The sequence below is a fragment of the Glycine soja genome, chromosome 16, assembly GCF_004193775.1.
Source record: "Glycine soja cultivar W05 chromosome 16, ASM419377v2, whole genome shotgun sequence".
In the NCBI taxonomy this organism is placed as follows: Eukaryota; Viridiplantae; Streptophyta; class Magnoliopsida; order Fabales; family Fabaceae; genus Glycine; species Glycine soja.
This window is the reverse complement of record NC_041017.1, coordinates 21,696,676-21,718,940: the sequence shown is the minus strand read 5'-3', so window position 1 is coordinate 21,718,940 and position 22,265 is coordinate 21,696,676. Positions and strand designations below refer to the sequence as shown.

The following is a 22,265-nucleotide window of genomic DNA, read 5'->3' as shown; positions in this document are numbered from 1 at the left end:
AGAAGATAACATTTTGAAATTCAAATGACTTAGGAAAAGGCGGTAGTTATGTTGATGCCTAAAAAGCTAGCCATTGAAACCAGGGTAGCTGATTGGGCATAGCTAAGGTAGACGAACCAACCAAGATGACTAACGTGGCTAATTTGGTGTAATTTGGTAAAATTAATGAGGAAAATATTAATACCATAATATGGGCTCTATTGGTAGACATGGAGATCAACTTAGATGCCAAGGAAGCAATTAGTAGAATTTTAGTCATGATCTCCTAGATTTTAGGAATTTTTAGTCACTGCTGCGACCACTGTAACCATTGGAAGAACAACTATATATAAGGTCTATCAAATTGTAAAATATACAATCAACAATCTAGAGATACAATTATTCTTCTGTGAATTTCTTTACCTTCATTTATTTTCATCTCCATTGCCTTTTAGCCGTTTTAATTCATTTACTACAAATTCTTCAAGAGTAGCATAAACCTTAGTAGCATCCATTGTTGGAAATTTTTTTGGAGCAGACTAGGAATTCAACCAAGGAACAAAATCTTCTTATTGGGTCAATCGCCTAAATGGGAATCCTGACTTAGTACTTAATCATCACAACAACTACAAATATTTTACACTAACATGTAACCATAATTATCGAGAATTCTGATTCATCTAAATTACTTAACATTTATATTGCAATTCTATAATTTAATTATACATATAAAACATAGCACGTCAACAAGTCAAGTCGACCCAATTTAATCTTATATGTTATATCTAAATCAAATTTAAATTCAAATAAATGACCTTTAAAGTTTTTAATTAAATAATGACAAATACCTTACTTCGGTAGAATTGGACATAGTGATTTTTATATTTGATGTTCATCATCATAAAAATAAAATCCATTAACGATTGCAAGAATTATTTTTTATTCATTTATTAATGCCTTGGGGCTTTTGTATATCATGGAGAGCTTGCGTGTTCAATACATTATTAACAGAATTAATGCTTGATTGATACACATAACTACTATTTAACGGACATATGAAACAATTTTTCTTTAATTGCTTCAAGGCAACTTTACTTGAAAATGTCTTCAATTCCACGTAATCGCCGTTAGGGTTCCATGAGCATGATACTTATTTTCTTATGGTTGGGTTATAAGCCCAAGCATTCATTCCACATACCCCATATGGCAAACCGGTGTTCCTTTTAATCCATATATAACCATTTATTCCCCATTTTGTCCCCCACGAATTCTTCACGATCCAATAATCTTCACCATTTGAGGAATCATAACCCACAATTAACACGCAGTGATTTGTATATTTTGATGACGATGAACATTGTTGACCATCAAATATTCCCTGCCAATCCAACCAATTAAAAGAAAGAAAAAAAAAAACAAAAATTGTGATGCTCATAGTTTTATAGTTGTAACAAATTAATAAAATGAAGATGAGCAATCTAAAAGACTTACAGATTCATATAGTTGAAAATCGGTTGCATTCAAACAAATACTAATAGGCTGCTTGACTATGGAACACAAGAGTCCGTTGTCTGATTGTTCTACTTGTTCATAGCCATCAATGGTTGCTTTGATTGGAACCTGCTTTAGTAAAAAAGTTGTGAAATCTGAAAAATTAAAAGCAATAAGATTTTATTTTGGTTAAATCATTTATTTGGTTGTTATAGTTGTTTCTAGCTATTTTAAATTTTAGTCCCTAGATGAAAAAAAGTAAAATTTGACCTATGCATTTTTCAAAGGTTTTATTTTTTACAATTAATTTTTTTATAGCAATTTTATACCACTAGAAAATGGTCTTACCTAGTAGCCACAAGGACCAAAACTTAACTTTTATACATGTGCAAAAACTAAAACTTATATCGTATGGAAATTTTAAATGAGAACAACTATAAGGAGTAAGTGAATAGTTTAACTGTTTATTTATTTATGGAAAGGAACAAGGAGTTGATAGAAGCAAAACCTTGTCAGAATTGCAGTTTCCACCATCTTTTCCGGTATAAGGATATTCTGCTTCCAAAGTAATCCCTCCATTGCTTATAACCCAATCAAATGCTTTATTCACCCATCCTCCATTACAACCTTTGCTTACACGGTCACAGTTCACAAGCTCTTGTTCAGAAAGGCTGATAAGCTCCCCTGTAGTTATAGCATGTATTCCTTCTATGGCTCCAGCAGCTGAGAATGCCCAACAACTTCCTAATAAATTATGAGAGTTTTATGGGTGACTTTGATAATTTTTATTTTGAAAGTAACAATCTAGTGGAGATGAAGTTACATATATTTTTTCCGGTAAAAAAAAAGTTACATATATTTTTAGTCATTTTTCATAATTAATGTGATTTTTGTCTTCAAATAATTTTTTGATTGGATTTGTTTCTTTAAATTTTTTAATTGTTACAACCAAAAAATCCTTAATTTCATTTACTTTTCTTTATTAAACTCTAATATCATTATTCCGTATTTAAATTTAAATTATTCACAAACAGAATTGATTAAACTATTTTTGGCCTTTAAGATTTCATCCAAAATAACAAGAAAGATTTAAACTATTCCCTATTCATTAATACATGTCTTCATTTGTTACAATTTCGTCAATTTGTCACTAAATTTTCATATTCTATAACTTTCAAATTTGCTTTTGTCTTAAATAAGCCTATTTTAAATTAGTCATTATTTAAGTGGACAATTTTAAGTTTGATCATGATAACTAAAAATTTAAGAGACTAAATTTGAAAAGAATAATATTTGGGGACTAAATCATAAATTAATAATATTCGAAGAGGAGATACGACCTACCACTAAATTAAAGTAGAAACCCCTCCCATGATTACATTCTAAAGAAATTCATTTTCTTTTTACTTCACTAGTACAAATTTATTTTTGAACGGTTAAAACTAACTTTTTAAAACGGTTGTACGGTCATTTTAAAAAGTCACATTATAAAAAAAATATATAATTTTTTTAGAACGGTTTTCAAAACCATTTCAAAAAAGTAATTTTTTAGAACGACTATTTAGGTGACCATTCTAAAAAAACTACCATTTTAGAGATCTTTTTTTTCCTAACTAATCTAAAAAAATTAAATTTTTAAATCAATTAAAAATAACCAATCTAAAAGTTTTTTATTTAAAAAAAAATTAACTTTTAAAATCTGATCCTAGTGCCACTAAATAGCTAAAGTCATATTACATTCCTTACAGCTTTGCCACTAAATAGCTTGGACCAATAAATCTAGCTTAATTTTTGTTTGATACTATGATATTGGTAGTACAAAGTATATACCTAGTGACTTTGTTAATAATTAATTTTTTGGGAAACTTGATTAGTCACTTAGTGAAATATTTTTTCAAATCATATCTTTTCCATCTATAAGTCACGAACTGAAGTTTTGATTAAGGAATCATGTTGGTAATGTAGCTTAATTTGAGTGATTTTTTTTGTTTTGAATTAGTTTAGATGATTTGTTATAGAAGCAACCATAATATTAAAATTTTCCTTTCTAAAAAGGAAACATTAGAATTTTTTGGTTTTGTGACATCAACAAACAAAAAATCTGTCGTCTTCTAAATCAATTGTAAATTTCAAAAGCTTCTAAATTTTATAGTCAACTCCAAAATGAATTTTTCATCATCTCAACATGATGAACCTTATGAAATGAAAAAAAAATTATATATATATATTATTCAACCACTATATTTTCATGTCTTACAATAGATTAATCACGAAGTAATAAACAACATACATATCTAATATCATTTACATCATTAAAGCCTTTTTTTCAACCAATCTGATAAAAGAAAAATAAAACAAAACAAGTCCTTGATACATTAATTAGTAGTAGGAATATATTAGCATATCTAAATCAAAAGGCAACAATTTAATTTTATTAGAATTGTCAGTTTTAAATTTGCAACTATTGCTTCCCCTAAAAAATTTAAATAAACTACATGTTGGTCAAATGATGCTTTATAAAAAAAAACTTAACAAACATTGGAGGCATTATGAAAGTGATAACAAAAACTTACCACAACTCCCTTGATTCTTAATTGCAGTAACAGCTACTTTATTCCTCCAATCTAACGATGAAGGAGCAATACATGATAAAAGAGGGCCATTCAGCTTAGGAGCACTATCTGTAGGCATATCAAGGCTATGTAAGTAGATTTCTTGGAACTCACTAGGGCTCCAATCAGCAAAATTGTTTAGACCAAGAAGGTAGCCAGAAGGGGAGCTTCTTTTAGCATTAAACTCAATGATATAATTCAAATTGGACAAGAAAAACTCAAATCTCTTTGCCATCTCTTTTAGGTCTTTATACACTAGTCCATGCTCTTTTCTCCATAGTTGGAATAGTTGGATGGTTTCATCCTGTGAAGGAAGCTTGTCCAAATTAGGGCCTAATATGGAGTATTGCACTGGGAAATTAGAACTTGAAGAGAAACATATGAGGGTAATGCATATGAAAAAAAAGATAAACAACTTCGAGAGCTGGGAGATTATCATTTGTTCAAACTAATGATTTTGTCAATTAGTAATGTTGATATGCATTCCACGTATATCATTTCACATATTTATAGTATGAGAATGTTGAACAGCCCCAAATGTAAGGACTCTATCATGCATGCAGTTAGACCGTTCAAGAAGTAAAAGAAAATGAAAATATAAGATGAGTTGGATGATTTAGAAAGAATGAAAGAAGGAAACGATTGTATGTTGGATTTCCTTTGCCAACAAAACTAATATCATGACAAATTAACATTTGACCATAAAAAAAAAAAAAGAAATGAAAGAAATTCAACTCATTTTATCTTTTTATTTTCTTGTTCTATAATTACTTATAAATTATTTTATCCAAAAATGATCTTATTTACTTAAATTTTTAATAAGAAACTTATTTTTATTTATTAGTGTATTTAGGGTATAATTTTTAACTTTTATAATAATTATTTTGAAAGTGATATATATAAAATATTTCTAATTACTTAATGCTATGATTTTTTATATTAAAATGAAAAAAAATAATTTTTTTCAATTTATCTTTCTCTCGAACTATTTTTCATGTACTGTAAAAACTTATTTTAAATGAGAAAAAAATAAGTAGGAATCAGATTAGAAAATAAGAAATATTTTTTCAGAGAAAAATATTAATTACATTCTTTAATTTGAGTATTATGATCTTTTTAAATATAAATAAACAGATAAAAATAAAATTATATTTTACATTTATAAATTTAGTATTATAAATATTTTTATAAAAATTTAATTGTTAAATAGTTGAATTTCCAAAACCCTTGTTGTTTTTATTATTATTATCAATTATGAACATTCCGCCAAATGCAAGTGGATTGAAACTAAATCATGGTTCTTTGATGGGAGTTGAGTAAGGTCCATCGAGGGATGGATGGTACGCGTTATCACCTAGGTCAGCTGTTGCCCATGCTAATCAAGTGGCCCAAAAGAAAAAAAAAATGAGTACCTAAAAATTAATGATACTAAAAGTTTTAGGAACCTCTTCAACTAACTACACGTCACGAAAGGCCATTATTATCTGTCACTTGATTATTTTTTTTTTAAATCAACGTATTGATTGATTTATGGATTACCAATTTCTGCAAAGTCTTTTTTGAGGTAATTTCTGCATAGTATTTATTGTTTTTATGGATCACTAAACATTTTCAACCTATATATACTGTTTTGTTTAAGAAAGGAAAACTACACACGGTCTTTGTTTGAATTGCCCACATGTAATGAGTAATGTTTAAAACTTTAAATTATTTCCTCTAAAGTGAAGAGGTTTATTTTAGAAAATAAAATTCGTTAATGATTAGGGTTAACTCATGTTTTATCCTAATTTTTTAGATTTTAGTAAATTTTATCCTAACAAATTAATTTGACACATTTTACGTTTAACTTCTTTAAAACTTGTAAAACTTACCTCCTGTAACTGACCTACTGCGGCATGCTGACGTGAGCATAAAAATTGGAGGTAAAATTCACCGAAAAGTAACAAGTCAGGAATAAAATTCACAAAAAAAAAAAATGGTAAAATTCACCAAAAAGTAAAAAGTTTGAATAAAAAGAGTAATTATTTTAGCATATGCCAGCTCAATAAAAAAAGGTAAAATTTGCAAATTAATTTATGGAGGGTAAAATTCGTAAAAAAAAATATGATAAAATGTGCAATGAAGTCCATAATTATTTATTACTGTGTCACAAAAATTGTTTGCCAATAGAAGCATGGTAGCCATCACTAAACGACTAATAGATAGTTACGGATAGAATGACTATTTTAGTCGTCGGCAAGCAGGAAGTGCAAAATTGGGATGGTAAAAGGATAAGGCCCATCATTTAAAAATGAATTTGCTTGAAGACGTGGGAGGGTGTTGCAAAGTACACCTAGCATTATTAATGTATACCCAACAATTTAAGTGAAGTGACAAAAATATCTTTTATTTAGATTTTAAAAACCCTCCCTCTTATCTCATGGTCGTACGCCACTGCAGCTCCATTCTTCTTTCGTTTTGCATTTTGTGTCATGCCGCCGCCGTCCTCAACTTCCATTGTCGCTATTGAGGTCGTCTCCACCACCGTCATGTTGTTTCTGCCGTCGAGGTAAGCATTTTTTATGATTTTAATGGTTGCTGGTATGTGTTTAAAATCCGTATAACACATACAAATTTGTTAATCCTATGAGTTATAAGGGTTGATTAATCCGTATAATGCATACGGATTGACTAATCCGTATGAGTTATATGGATTAATCAATCTGTATAACTCATACAGATTATACGAATTATATAATTCGTATGTTTTATTTTTTAAAATTATTAATAAATTAATTTTATTTATGTTTTTTAATAGTTAATGTTTTTTATTTATAAATATTAATTTTTATTTTTGTTTTTAAATAGTTATTGTTTATTTTTTTAAAATAAAAATAGATTATTTTTAATTATGTTTTTAAATAGTTATTATTTTTTAATTGTAAATATATATATATATATATATATATATATATATATTTTTAAATAGTTATTTTTTATTTTTCAAATAAAAATAGATTATTTTGAATTATGCTTTTAAATAGCTATTTTTTATTTTAATTATAACATATTATTATGATTTTTTTGAAATAGTTGTTGTTTATTAATTATAAATATATTATTTTGAATTTTGTTTTGAAATATTTATTTTTAAAATTAAAATAGATTATTTTGAATTATGTTTTCAAATAGTTATTTTTTTAATTAAAATAGATTATTTTGAATTATGTTTTTAAATAGTTATTGTTTTTTAATTATAAATATATTATTTAGAATGTTTTTTAAATAGTTAATATAATTTAATAAAAGAATAGATTACTTTCATTTTTGTTTTGAAATATTTATTTTTTATTTTTAATTATAAATATATTTATAATTATTATATATTAGTTTTTTTTTATAAAAAATAGGCAATGAGACAAATTTTTTGTTATTTTATGTAATTAATTAACTACAGTGTTTTTTTAAGTTTCTTTTTAATAAAGAAGTTATTTTGATTACATAAAATTAATTAAAAATAGATTTTGAATATATATATATATATATATATATATATATATATATATATAGAATATTTTTTTATTTACGAATTATTGAATAGTAATTGATTGAAATATTGTTTGAATTTTGACATAAATTTTTATCTATGTTCAAATTTGTGGATTATGGTTAGAACCAGAGGTTTGGGTCGTGCTGCTTTAGACAGAGTTATAGGAAGAGATCTGGAGAGAGAAGATAATCGTGATTTAGATGAAGCTCCCCAGCGGCGAAGGCCCATAGCATTCGCACGTAGGCAAACGGAAACTGCCCTTATTGCTGAGGATGTTCATCACGTGGATGACGCAATTGACGAGGTCTTCCAATAGCCTCAAGAAGCAGCTATTGATGCCCAGGGTTTTCCAGGCAGGCTACATGACACATCTTTGACTGGCTATGCTGATCATGTTGCAGTCATTGTTTGAAATGGAGAGACATTTATATTTTTAAATAGATTAGATTTCAATAAGTATTTGTTATTATTGTTAAAATTATTTAATTTTTTAGGAACGTCCTGGAGTTATCCTCCCATGGAAGCAAGGTTCAAAAATTTGGGAGGCCTGCTGCAGAGATTGAAGGGTTAGTTGCTGCCATAGGATTAAGTCCTCTGATCGCATGTTCATTGGACACTAGCGATCAGGGACTTATATCGGCTTTTGCAGAGAGGTGGCATAAGAAAACTAGTAGTTTCCATCTTCCTATAGAATAGGTGACCATCACCCTCGATGATGTGGCCTCTTTGCTTCATTTGCCCATCACTGGCGCCTTCCATAGCTTTGAGACTCTTCATGTTGACCAAGCGGTGTTGCTGCTAGTGGAATTACTTGAAGTGAGTACAGTTGAAGCCAAAGCTAAGACAATACAGTGTCATGGGGCATATGTATGACTATCATGGCTGTGAGACATTTATCGTAGCAAATGTGATGCCGCACACTAGACTGTAGCAGCTCGAGCTTATCTGTTGCATTTGCTAGGTTGCACTCTTTTTGCTAACAAGAGTGCAACACACGTGCATGTTGTGTTTTTGGACGCCTTTCGAGACCTCACTTAGAGTGGAAGCTATGCATGGGGAGCTACTACCCTAATGCATATGTACGGCAATTTGAATGATGTGTCTAAGAGCAACGACAAACAACTTGTCGGATATATCACACTATTATAGGTAATTATAATTGATTTTTTTTTGTTCTTTGATGTTGACTATTATATTGATTTAATTATTTTTTGTTTTAAAAAATATGTGTAGTGTTGGATTTATAAGCATTTTCCATATGTTTTCGAGGCTATTACTGCTGAAAACTATCATGAAAGAAAACCACGTGCCTGTCATTGGACCTTTGGGAAGACATTAGCAGTGTCGACGTATCGAAAGCATCTTGATCGATTGACGTTGGATGTTGTTTGTTGGATGCCTTACAGTGACCATTGTGCAATTAGAGAGTTTGAGCTGATTTCTTGTTTTTTCGAACATATTCGATAGGGTCCTGTTGTTATCATACACTGACAAGAAAGGATTGTGCGACAATTTGGGTATCTTCAAACTATTCCTCCACACTCTTCGGGTTCAAGATTATGCTTAGAAGATATTGACGACAAATGGATGTAGTTCTTTGAGTATCTTGCACCAGTGGGTTAGATATGTGTAGTGCCTGGACAATGTGCATCAAACTATATGGACTGGTTATACATGATTTCACATCCCTTCATGAGGCCGGCACAGCCCAGGGATCCAGTCAGACATCCACCTGTTGTGCAAGATGACACATATGTCGAACTAGATATTCCTCAGTACCCAGTGGTGGCAACAACTATGGAGGAAGCACCTGCACATGCACCTTCTCATGTGGAGCAGCCTCGACATGCAGTGGTAACATATATATTCATCTTACTCTAAATTTCATTTTATTTAAACATGCAATATGTATAAACCTTATCCATTGTTGTGAATGCCATAGGAGGCTTGCCAAGCAATAGCTGAAAGGTTAGAACGGTTGCTTAACCTAAGGATAATGAGTGAAGGCATAGAAACATACGATGTCATGGAATAATGCCTAAGGATTGCTAGAGGTGTGACTGCGGATTGTAATGTACATGTGTGGTCATGATGAAGGCGGCGCATGGAAGACGCATGAAGACATTTAGAATTTTTTAGGAAATGTGTTGACAATGTTTATCATTTTATTTTATTTGACAACATTTTAATTTTACCAATTTTATTTGAAATCTTTTTTATATTACTATCGAACCACTTATATCATAGGTCATGAATTAAACCATAAAATAAAATTACTATTGAACCACTTATATCAATGGTCAACTCACTAAACCCTGGTTTTCATGTAACAGTTAACCCTAATAACGCGCGTAACACTAAACCCTAGGTATTATAGTAACCCTAGACCGTTTGAACATAAAGTATAATACATAATTATATGAATTTCCAATCAAACAACTGTATATTATTGTAGTACATGACAATTACATAAGTACCTAAGTCTTCACTCTTCACTTAAATCAACATAGTTTGTTTTCAACATCATCAAATTTTTGTACTATTGCATTCTACTAATATATGGAGTTGGTCACTGCTTTGCTTGAGGATGAAAATTTCTAGACTATAACAAAGCTAGAGGCAGTAAGGGACAACAGTCTCTTAAATAAACCTGTTACACATGCACAAACAATTTCAAATTATTATCACACAATTAATTTCATCAATTTAAAAATAAGTTTATGATGAATCTACTTGAACAAAATGATTTTCATACACATTATATTACGCGATGCATAGAAGAATTTGTTGGTGATTGACTTCTAAGAGGAAAAAACATCATGCTTTGTTGGAGAGACAAAGAAACAAGGATGATGTTATACCTTGATGTAATGACATATCTCATGTCGGTTATATTCATTCACTTATCCATGGTAACTTGCATGTTACAGTTATGATTATATTTATTTAAACTAAATTTTAACTAAAAAAACAGAAATTACATACCATGGATAATCCATCAACAAATAGGGACCACTTTAATTCGTCAAATCTATTTATGCCACCAAGGAGGTTGATATACTCATCAAACCATTTGAAAAGTTTTTTAAGCAAATGGTTACGCACCAAAGACCATGAATCTTCACCCATACCTAATGATGCAATCCTACCCCGCAAGGGCATTGGATAGAAGACTCCAAGTAGATTGGGCCAAAGATGCTATAGAAGACCCTAGGGTTCTCATGAACCTTAGGATAGATTTTGGGCCCATGGGCTAACTATGAGCCCATTTATCTTTGTAAATATTAGATTAAGGTTTCACTATTTTTGGGCCTTGTATTTAGGGCTCCATAATGTAGGTAGGGTACCCTTGAAATGTAGGATTTTTCACCTTTCTATTTTAGGGCACCTAGTCTAGTTTTTGTATCAGGGGTAGTTTTGTAATTTCATATTCATTGAGTGAATATTTGATGTGTGCGTTGGTAAATAAATATAATTGAATTGGGAGAATCCCAATCCATTAAATTTTAGAGGGGGAGGTGAGCATTTGCTTGCTACACCCATTGCCACATCATATAGTCACACTTTGTGCATGTCCTTCATGCTTTACATGCCTCATGACACCTAAGCACACTTAGTGGAGAATCTTGAACTTGATCTTGGATTATTTGGCTGAACCATAGCTAAAATTCACTAATCATAATTAGTGAAATTTTGGCTCCACAAATTCAATTTCAAATTCAAGTAAAATTTGAATAGAAATTCAAATTTCCCTCCAATTTTGTGTGACACTTAGGCTATAAATAGAGGCCATGTGTATGTATTTTTTCAACTTTGATCATTTGAGAATTACACTTCAAAGTTTAGACCTCTTTTGAGGTACAAAATTTCGTGCTCCTTCTCTCTCCACTCATCTTCTCCTACCTTCAAGCTCTTATCCATGGCTTCCTATGGTGGTGAGCTTCTTCTTGACTCATCTTCTCCTTGAAGTGGCGTCTCCTCTCAACTCTTCTTCTCCATTCCGCTGCCATTAAAATTCAAGAAGCAAAGGAATCCATTGATGAAGAAGATCCAAGGCCTACAAGCTCCAATGGAGCTAAATCACCTAATAAGGCAACAATTGCACGATATCCATAGTTATCGTCAGCTTTGACATCGATAATTTTTTTAATGGAATCATGAATGAGCGAATGAAATTGATCCAACATCGGCATAATTCTTCTTGGAATTGCTTGGTCAGATGATGATGCACTACGTTTGACTGAAGAATTACTATTTTGCATGGAATGTAAAGCATCAACATACTCCCAATAAGACGGATCACGCTTTGTTGATCTTGGATTATTTGGCAGAACCATAGCTAAAATTCACTAATCATAATTAGTGAAATTTTGGCTCCACAAATTCAATTTGAAATTCAAGTAAAATTTGAATAGAAATTCAAATTTCCTTCCAATTTTGTGTGATACTTAGGCTATAAATAGAGGTCATGTGTGTGTATTTTTTCAACTTTGATCATTTGAGAGTTACACTTCAAAGTTCAGACCTCTTTTGATGCATAAAATTCCGTGCTCCTTCTCTCTCCACTCATCTTCTCTTACCTTCAAGTTCTTATCCATGGCTTCCTATGGTGGTGAGCTTCTTCTTGACTCATCTTCTCCTTGAAGTGGTGTCTTCTCTCAACTCTTCTTCTTCTCCATTCCACTGCCATTAAAATTCAAGAAGCAAAGGACTCCATTGATGAAGAAGATCCAAGGCCTACAAGCTCCAATGGAGCTACATCATGTGGTATCAAGAGCATCTTCATCTAGGTGATGTTCTTTTGCTTCCTCTATCTTTTTGTTCGGTCAATTCACTTTAATTCCTTGTTCTTCATCTTATTCGCCATGTATATCCTCCATTGTCTTGTGTTTTGGTGCTTTTTAGAGTAGATTAAAAAAAAAATAAACCGATTAAATCTTAGATCTACACTTGTTCTTGCATTTCTATGGTTCAATTTTTATAGATCTACTCCTGAATCATGTTTTTGTGTTGATTTTAGATTCTATCATTTTTCAGTCATAATCTTCTTATGCTGAACCTTTAGATATAAATTTTCTTCCAAAATATTGATTAGAAAAAAAACAAAAATCTAAGTGTAAATCACTTAATCCATGTTGTCTTAGAGTCATGTTTAGTCATAATAATTGTCACATTATGTTCTAAGTTTGTGTTGAATTTTTATTTTGTTGATTGAATTCTAGATACATTTGTTCATGTATTCTTGTCATTATTAGCCTATCTTTTGAATTTTGAGTCTAATTCATGCATGTTATTTAGTTCATAACATGTTCTAAATCAATTCCTAGAAGTAGTCTTGTTGAACTTTTTTTTTTGTTTTCTAAGTTTCCTACATGATGAAGTTGAGTTGTGGTGCTGAGTTGTGGCTGGATTTGTGAATCAAAATAAGTCTTCAGATCTCTTGAATTTTTTTATTCAAGATAATTAAGCATAAGCAAACACAAATTGTAACTATCCAAGCCTTAAGCAACATAAACATCACTCTTGATTTCTAGGTTGAAATTGTTGGTGCTGGCAGCTTGAACATATGAAGTTGTATAAATTACTGGGAATTGGTCACTTCAAATTTTGAGATGAAAGTTTTACTGAATTTTCTAGACATATGGAAAAAAATTATAAAAAAAGAACCAAGCGATTTGGATCAAAGGAAAAAATAATAAAAATCATCCAAGTTGGCAGAAAAATCAGTGTTCAGGAAAAAAAAGTGAAAGGGAAGTGTGCTTGTTGTTTTGGCTCGAAATTTGTTCTATAATTGGTGCCTATTTTATACAAATCTTAGTTCTGAAATTTCAATTGAAAATTAGTGTGAAAAAAAGTTCCAAAACTAGAGGTTTCTTGAGTCTTTTTTTTTTTAGTTTTTCTTACTCTACTCTAGAGTCATTCTAAGTTTCTCTTTGAGTCCTAGCTTGCTTTTAGGTGCTTTTCATCGCTTTAATTGTTGAATAATCCTTGAAAATTTGTCTTGTTGAAACTCTATTGGTTTAGCTTTCATTTCAATTTTTTTGGTCTTTGTTTATTGCTTGTCTCTTTGTTTCCTTGTTTGTGAGTTGCCATATAGGGAATTGAAAAGGAGGATTGGTGTCATCCCTTGAAGAATTTGAGTCAAGAAGCAAGGGGAAAACCACCTTAAGAGATATTGGACTAAGAAGCACTCCAAATTGAGTGAATCACCAAAGAGAGAACAACCACCAATATTGATGACCTTTTTGTAATTGACAATTTACTTACTTTCATTGCTTTCAAATATTGTAACAAAAAGGCCTTTCATTGGAAGTAAGTTGGGAGCCTCCAATAGGCCACCCTACTTCCATTTGTGTGTAATAATTTTAGGCAATTTTCCCTTAGGATTCTGAGTGTTTTGTTGGGAACCTTAAATGTGGTCATCCAAACACTCTTAGGATTCGCCTAGTTTACATTTCTTGCTTACTTTCATAGCTTATTTCCTTTACCTTCCATTGTCAAACCACCTAGATATCTTGCCTTTTACTAATTAGTTTTTACCTTATCTTTCACACCTCTTTTAGTGTTTATTTTGGCTAGTTTCAACCATTGTTTCTTTTACCTTTTGTTTTCCAACCCCCAACAAGAAAGAACCACAACTTAGGAACCAACATGAGTCTTCATTCTTCATCTAGTGTTAATGGTGAGGGTTCTACTCCTAAGGACCCCTTGTATAAGATATTAGATGAGTTGAGATCCTCTAAGTTTTGGAAAGAAAAACAAGAGAGAAAAGAAAAAGGAAAAAAAGAGTGGAAGAAATAAGTCAAGATGAAAGAGAGAAAATAAGAGAGGAAGAAAGATGGAAAATACTAAAAGAGTTAAGAAAAGAAAAGCATGCCTCCTATAGTAGTCATAACTCTTACAAGAGCCTAAGTGAAGAACTTCGTGACTATTATGAAGGAAGGCATAGGTCACATCTTAGACCTCACTCCCATAGGAGAGAAAGGGAAAGAAAACCTCAAGAGGCTAACATTAACCTCCCATACTTTCATGGGAAGGACAATGTAGAGGCTAACTTAGATTAGGAAATAAGGGTAGAGCAACAACTTAAAAGGAAGTCTACTTCAAAATCTTATGGCTCTCACTCTTATCCAAAGAAAGACCAAGGTCAAGGCATCGTAGGGGTGACTCCTTCTAAGCCCAAAGATGATAAGGGGAAGACAATAGAAAAACAACCCCTTAAGGCTAGTATGCAAGAGAAGACTAGCTCCATGAAGTGCTTTAAATATCTTGGAAGAGGACACATTAATTCTCAATGCCCCACCAATAAAACCATGATTATGAGGGGCCAAGACATTTATAGTAGCCAAGATGAGGCTACTACGTCACCTTCCTCTAGTGAAAGTGAAGAAGCAAAAGGGGAAGAATCTAGTGAAGAAATCTACCCCCAAGAAGAAAGACAACCTTTAATGGTTAAAGAGGAGTGTAAGGAGGTAAGTGTCTCCTCCAAGAGGTTAGCTAAGAAGGAAAGACATTTTGAAATAAAGACAAATATTAAAGAAATTTCCCCTCTTAGACAACCTCCACATTTTCTCCATTGTAAAAAGACACTTGTTAGCATTGCCACAACTCTTGAGCTTGAGTTTATTCCTTAAGTAAAGGAGTTGTTGGATAAGGGTTTGGTTTGCAAGAGCTTAAATCCTTGTGCTTTGTTGGTGCCCAAAATAGGTATTATTAGGCACCAAATCCCTAAAATAGGTGGTATGATGAATGTTTTGAGTGGTGCAACCCTCTTTTGTAAAATCACTCATGCACCCAACATCTTCATGATTTGTGTACACAGGGACTCATTAGGTAGTTTGTTCTTATTTTTAGTTTCAATACAAACTTAGGTACTCATATGGGACACCTTAGGTTTGTCATACTTTTTGATAGGAATAATCAACATGAAAATACAGAAAAATGTATGTTTTATTGCATTACTTTTCTTAATTTTTTAAATAGTGACCAAGGGATTCCCATGAACTCTAAGAGAATAAAGGTCATTCCTGAGTGGCCTACTCCACCAAGTATAAGGAAAATTTGGGGCTTCCATGACTTAACAAACTTTTACAAAAGGTTTGTCACATATTTTTCTATACTTGTAGCACCACTCATTGAGTTCGTGAGCAACCATGTTCCTTCATGGGAAGATGCCCAGGAAATGGGTTTTCAGACCTTACCTTACTTCAACTTCCCAAACACTACTAATATGTATGTTTTTGTTCTTTTTACAGGTGTTGAGGAAAGAAGCCCAGAGTTTGAAGAACCTCGAGATTTGAGGTCAAATCTTTTTCAAGGGGGAGGGAATGATGCAATCCTACCCCACAAGGGCATTGGATAGAAGACTCCAAGTAGATTGGGTCAAAGATGCAAGAGAAGGCCTTAGGGTTCTCATGAGCCTTAGGGTAGATTTCGGGCCCATGGGCTAAGTATGAGCCCACTTATCTTTGTAAATATTAGATTAAGGTTTCACTATTTTTGGGCCTTGTATTTAGGGCTCCATAATGTAGGTAGGGTATCCTTAAAATGTAGGATTTTTCACCCTTGTATTTTAGGGCACCTAGTCTTGTTTTTGTATTAGGGGTAGTTTTGTAATTTCATATACATTGAGCGAATATTTGATGTGTGTGTTGGTAAATAAATTTAATTGAATTGGAAGAAGCCCAATCCAATTAAATTTTAGAAGGGTAGGTGAGTATTTGCTTGCTACACCCATTGCCACATCATATAGTCACACTTTGTGCATGTCCTTCATGCTTTGCATGCCTCATGACGCCTAAGCACACTTAGTGGAGAATCATGGACTTGATCTTGGATTATTTGGCTGAACCATAGCTAAAATTCACTAATCATAATTAGTGAAATTTTGGCTCCACAAATTCAATTTCAAATTCAAGTAAAATTTGAATAGAAATTCAAATTTCCCTCCAATTTTGTGTGACACTTAGGCCATAAATAGAGGCCATGTGTGTGTATTTTTTCAACTTTGATCATTTGAGAATTACACTTCAAAGTTTAGTCCTCTTTTGAGGTACAAAATTTCGTGCTCCTTCTCTCTCCACTCATCTTCTCCTACCTTCAAGCTCTTATCCATGGCTTCCTATGGTGGTGAGCTTCTTCTTGACTCATCTTCTCCTTGAAGTGGCATCTCCTCTCAACTCTTCTTCTTCTCCATTCCTCTGCCATTAAAATTCAAGAAGCAAAGGAATCCATTGATGAATAAGATCCAAGGCCTACAAGCTCCAATGGAGCTACATCACCTAATAAGGCAACAATTGCACGATATCCATAGTTACCGTCAGCTTTGACATCGATAATTTTTTTAATGGAATCATGAATGAACGAATGAAATTGATCCAACATCGGCATAGTTCTTCTTGGAATTGCTTGGTCAGATGATGACGCACTACGTTTGACTGAAGAATTACTATTTTGCATGGAATGTAAAGCATCAACATACTCCCAATAAGACGAATCACGCTTTGTTGATCTTTGATGTATGGTCATTGGTTTCTTCTGAGCACCTTTGGTGTTGACCTTTTCTGGAGGAGGACACATAGAGTTTAGATTTGAGTAGGCAATTTCCCAGAGTATACTCTTTAGAGTAACTTTGCCAAAAATATCAAGCTCTTCAAATCGCCCTGATATGGTTTCCATCTCTTTGGTTATGCTCACTTAGGGATCAGATAACCCTTGGTTTGAAAAACATAGCCTCAGCCAAAACATATGGATTGTTTCAAGTGGTATGGTACCAACAACATATTTGAATAGCTCACATATAAAATTGCTTTACCACTAGACTGTGAGTAGTTCCCATGACACATCCACACCGAGAAGGTTTTTGCTAGCATAATGTACACACTCAAACTGAGCAGCATTATGATTTAAAGCATACCTTGATACCATGCCAAGTAGTCTCATGTATAAGGTAACTTTAAAAGAATGTCCAGCTGATGGAACCCTGATTTGTGGATCCAATTTTTAGCATCAACAAACTGGGGAACCAACTTGGGACTTTATGAAATTGGGGAAAATAAAAGGAAAAAGTGGAATTAGAAAACAATATGGAAAGAACAACACCATAATCTTGGGAGATTGATAAGTTGAGGATGATTCGCCGCAAAGAATAGAATTCTTTAATAAGAAGTTAAGGTTTCACACAAGAACCAAGAAATGCACTCTCTTAACTGTGTCTAATATAAAATTTCATAAAAACTGCTAACAAAGTGTTTAAAGAGTCTATTTATAACTACTACTAATAATCCTAAATTAGGCCCAATAACTAATCTAATAATTAAAAGACTTTAAAATAACATTAAAAAAGGTAGCATCCCATTACAAGTCCAAAAATAGGCCCAAAAATATAATTAAAAACAAAAATAAATCTTATAAAAGTTGGCTAAAATAAATAAGGTTCGCTTCTTCTTCTCTTTCCTCCATGAGACAATTTAGTATCTCGCCAAGCTCTTCTTGAAATCTCTTACTCCTTACTTTAGTGATTGGTCCATCTATGTTGAGGCCACCCAAGCCAAACTCTTCCTCCTTGGATAGTCCTCTATCATACCCTCCTTCTTTGGAAGAATTCGCCCTCGAATTGATGTCAAAGGTACCTACACAAAAAGTCAAGTTAGTAACATTAAAAGTGTTGCTCTCACCATAGTCTAGTGGTAAAGTAATTTTATATGCATTATAGTTGATGCGCTTTAAAAATTGAAAAGGACCATTTCCCTTTTCTTGAAGTTTAGATTTCCTTTTGGAAGTAAACATATTCTTTCTCAAGTGAATCCAAACCCAATCTCCTGGTTTGGTAACCATTTTCTTTCTTCCCTTATTGGAATATCTAGCATATTGTTCAATCTTTTCTCAATTTGTGCTTTCCCCTTCTCATGCAAACTCTTAACAAAATTGGCTTTAGAAAGCCCATCCCTATTCATCATAGCAGAAGTGTTAGGTAAAGGTAAGAAATTAAGAGGGGACAATGGACTAGAACTGTAAACTACCTCAAAAGGAGAATAAGAAGTAGTAGAACTTACTACCCTATTATAAGAAAAATTCAACATAGGGTAGGCATTGCTTCCAAGCTTTCAAATTCTTACCTACCAAACACCTTAGAAGTTGAGATAGAGTTTGATTTACCAGAACGATGGGCATAGCACATGGACTCAAACTTTCTCTAACCCATCCTTTTCCCATCAAGCTCTCCACTTGTCTTTGGCTCTCTTTTGTTTCATTTGGATTACTTCTATATGCTGACCTATTTGGTATGGAAACTCCCGGCATGAGATCAATTTGGTGCTCTATCCCTCTCAAAGGAAGTAACCCACGAGGGGTGTCTTTGGGGAAGACATCCGCAAACTCCTTCAATAATTCTTCCACACCTATAGGCAAAGAAAAAATAGTAATCACGATGCATTAGTAAATACATAGGTTGCCTAGCTAGCATCACTCTCTTCACCTCTTTCTCTCTCATGAACAAGCTATGTATTTTTCTCTCTTCTTGATTTTCATTTTTTTTTCAGTTTCACTCTTTCTTTTATCTCCGCTCTTTTCTTTCTTTTCTTTCCTTTCATGTTTCTCTCTCTCTTCATTAATTTTTTTTTTCTTCTTTTCTCTCTTATTCTATTTTCACTCTCATTTTTATTTGATCCTCACAAACCTCACTTGGAGACAAATGTTTAAGGGTAACCTTTTGCCCTTTATGTAAAAATGAAAATTTGTTTGTGACACCATTGTGGACAACATCCCAATCATACTGCCAATGCCTTCCAAGTAAGAGATGGCTAGCCTCCATAAGGACTACATCAAATAGTATCTCATCAACTTATTTTCCAATGGAGAAGCATATCAAAACTTGTCTATCTATAACTAGCTCATCATTCTCAGTCAACCATTGTAGTTTGTAAGGCCGAGGGTGAGGGGAAGTTTTCAAAGCAAATTTTCCAAGTAATATTTGGCTAGCTACATTAGTGCTACTACCCCCATCTATAAACAACGAGCATATTTTCCCCACGACCATGCACCTAGTATGAAAAATGTTTTCTTTTTGAGTTTCATCTCTATCCTTACACATACTCCCCCATTACCCTCTTAACCATCAAAAGATCACCTTCCAGGGGCTATACATCACTTTCACTTTCACTCTTACTAGAAGAACTAGAAGAGCTAGAAGAAGATGCACTAGTGATATCCCCATTACCCAACACAACCATAGTCCTTTTGTTAGGACATTGGGAGGAAATATGACCCTTTCCCAAACCGTTAAAACATTTAATAGATCTCGCCTTTGAAGAAGTGGGAGTAGGGTTAGAATTATTTTTACCAAGGGCAACACCTTTTTCATGAGATTTGAATGAAGATCCTCTCTCCTTCTTGAATGTCTCCTTATCTTTCCAAGTTGAAGAACCATAGGGGGACTTCTTGTATGTTTGCTTCCTCTTTAATTGCTGCTCCATCTTGATAGCTTGATGAATGAGATCCTCCAAAGAGGCATAGTGGTGCAACTCTACAAAGTCTTGAATCTTCCTATTGAGACCATGCAAAAACCTTGCCATGGTGGCCTCTTGAGACTCCTCAATTTGAGCCCTAATCTAGGAAATCTTCATCTCTTTGTAATACTCATCCACACTCCTATTTCCTTGAATTAGTCTTTGGAGTTTGTTGTGAAGGTCTCTCCCATAATAGGAGAACACAAATCTCTCTCTCAAAACTCTTTTCATGTCTTGCCAAGTATTAATCAACGACCTTCTCATCCTCTCAACATCACTCCCCAATTGATTCCATCACACTAAGGCATATCCCTCAAACTCCAGGGAGGCCAATTTGATATTTTTTCTTCATTGTAGTTGTAGAAAGCAAAGACTTACTCAACCTTCATCTCCCACTCAAGATACATTTCTGGATCACAAGTCCCTTTAAAAGTAGGGATCTTCACCTTTACTCCCTCAATCCTTTCCTCTTTTTGTCTACCTCCATATCTTTATTTGATTTCTTCTCTCCCTATACCTCTCATTCCTCCATCCTCCCTCATCCTCTTCATACCCCTCATCTTCTCCATGAGAAGAATTAGATGATCTTACCTCTCTTCTTCGCTTTATATTTTCAATCCTCACACTTAAGGCTTCATTCCTCCTATGTATTCCTCCCAAACTCTCCTCATTCTCCTTTCTCATTCTCTCTATCCTTTCTTCATTGTCATAACTCATTCTTCTCATTTGATCACCAAGTTTAATCATCTCTGCCATGAGCCTTGTGGTTTTGGAAATGGTGGAGTAGCCTCTCCACTTGTAAAAGCCATACCTATAAGAAAAGTTAGTGCACAAGTAAAAAATAAATTCACTCAAGTTCACTCGTGTATCACTCTTTCAAGGCTTTTTCTTTTATAATATGCACTCTTGCCTTTTACCACTCTTGCTTCTCTTCAGTTCTTATGCAAAATCTTCAAGCTCAAAATCAAGAAGTATTCAATGTGAAATATGTCATAAATCAAAACTCAACTCAAGAAGCCAAGAAATGAAATACTCTAAGACAAAACTAAGAAATTTTAAAGACAAACAAAAATAATGAAAATAATACTCAAAAGGAATGCCAAGGAAGACAAACTAAAAGACTCCATAATGAAAAAAAGGGATTGTCCAAAAATTGAACTATACTAGATGTAAATAACCAACAAGATAATTTTTTTTTTGAAATAGAAGTATGTAAAAACAAGAAAGACTCTGAATGCAATTTTTTTCTTTCTTTTGCATTTTTTTTTCATTTTTTTCTTCCCTTTTATATCTTTGCACTTTTTTTTATTTTGGCACACAATTCAAATTTGAATGCAAATATGTGATTAGGAAAATCCAAATCTAGATTGTAATAGAATTTTGCCTTCATATCTGAAAACTAGATTTCTTTCTTTTTTTTTTTTATTTCTTTCTTTCCTTTTTTTTGGCATGAATTTTAATACTATATTTATAAAAAAAGAAAGAAGACAAAAATATATTTATACTAGATATAGTTCAGAAAAGAAAGATAGACTCAAAGAAATAAAATAAAGGATGATAAAATAATAATATAGAGTTAAACAAAAAAAAGTGACAAAACAAACAAAGGAGGAAACACACATGAAACAGAAAGCATAAAAGGATAGATAACACCTGATTTTGAGAACCAAAGCTCTGGTACCAATTGATGGAGCCCTGATTTGTGGATCCAATTTTTAGCATCAACAAACTGGGGAACCAATTTGGGACTCTATGAAATTGGGAAAAATAAAAGGAAAAAACAGAATTAGAAAAGAAGATGGAAAGAACAACGCCACAATCTTGGGAGATTGATAAGTTGAGGATGATTCGTCACAGAATAGAATTCTTTGATAAGAACCTAAGGTTTCACACAAGAACCAAGAGATGCACTCTGTCTAATTTGAAATTTCATAAAAACTGCCAAGTCTATTTATAACTGCTACTAATAATCCTAAGTTAGGCCCAAGGCTCAATAACTAATCTAATAATTAAAAGACTTAAAAATAACATTAAAAAAGGTAGCAACCCATTACAAGTCCAAAAATAGGTCCAAAAATACAATTAAAAACAAAAATAAATCTTATTCTAAAAGTTGACTAAAATAAATGAGCTTCACTTCTTCTTCTC

General features: G+C 32.6%; 1 protein-coding gene across 1 annotated transcript; it reads right to left on the bottom strand.

Annotated features, from left to right (window-relative positions):
- Positions 1-942: 942 nt before the first annotated feature.
- On the bottom strand, positions 943-4,317 carry LOC114389857 (ervatamin-B-like). Its single transcript, XM_028350580.1, has 4 exons — positions 4,044-4,317; positions 1,979-2,217; positions 1,471-1,599; positions 943-1,357 (listed from the first exon to the last, which is right to left on the bottom strand). The coding sequence occupies exons 1-4, from the start codon at positions 4,315-4,317 to the stop codon at positions 1,130-1,132; spliced, it is 870 nt and encodes a 289-aa protein (XP_028206381.1). The 3' UTR covers positions 943-1,129.
- Between the last annotated feature and the right edge of the window lie 17,948 nt (positions 4,318-22,265).

Excerpts from the sequence above, each read along its gene's own strand:
- LOC114389857 (XM_028350580.1), bottom strand. The coding sequence starts at position 4,317 with ATGGCAAAGAGATTTGAGTTTTTCTTGTCCAATTTGAATTATATCATT. Across the intron at positions 1,600-1,978 it reads GAAACTGCAATTCTGACAAG|GTTCCAATCAAAGCAACCAT; the intron begins GTTTTGCTTCTA and ends TTACTAAAGCAG. Across the intron at positions 1,358-1,470 it reads ATTTTCAACTATATGAATCT|GGAATATTTGATGGTCAACA; the intron begins GTAAGTCTTTTA and ends TTGGATTGGCAG.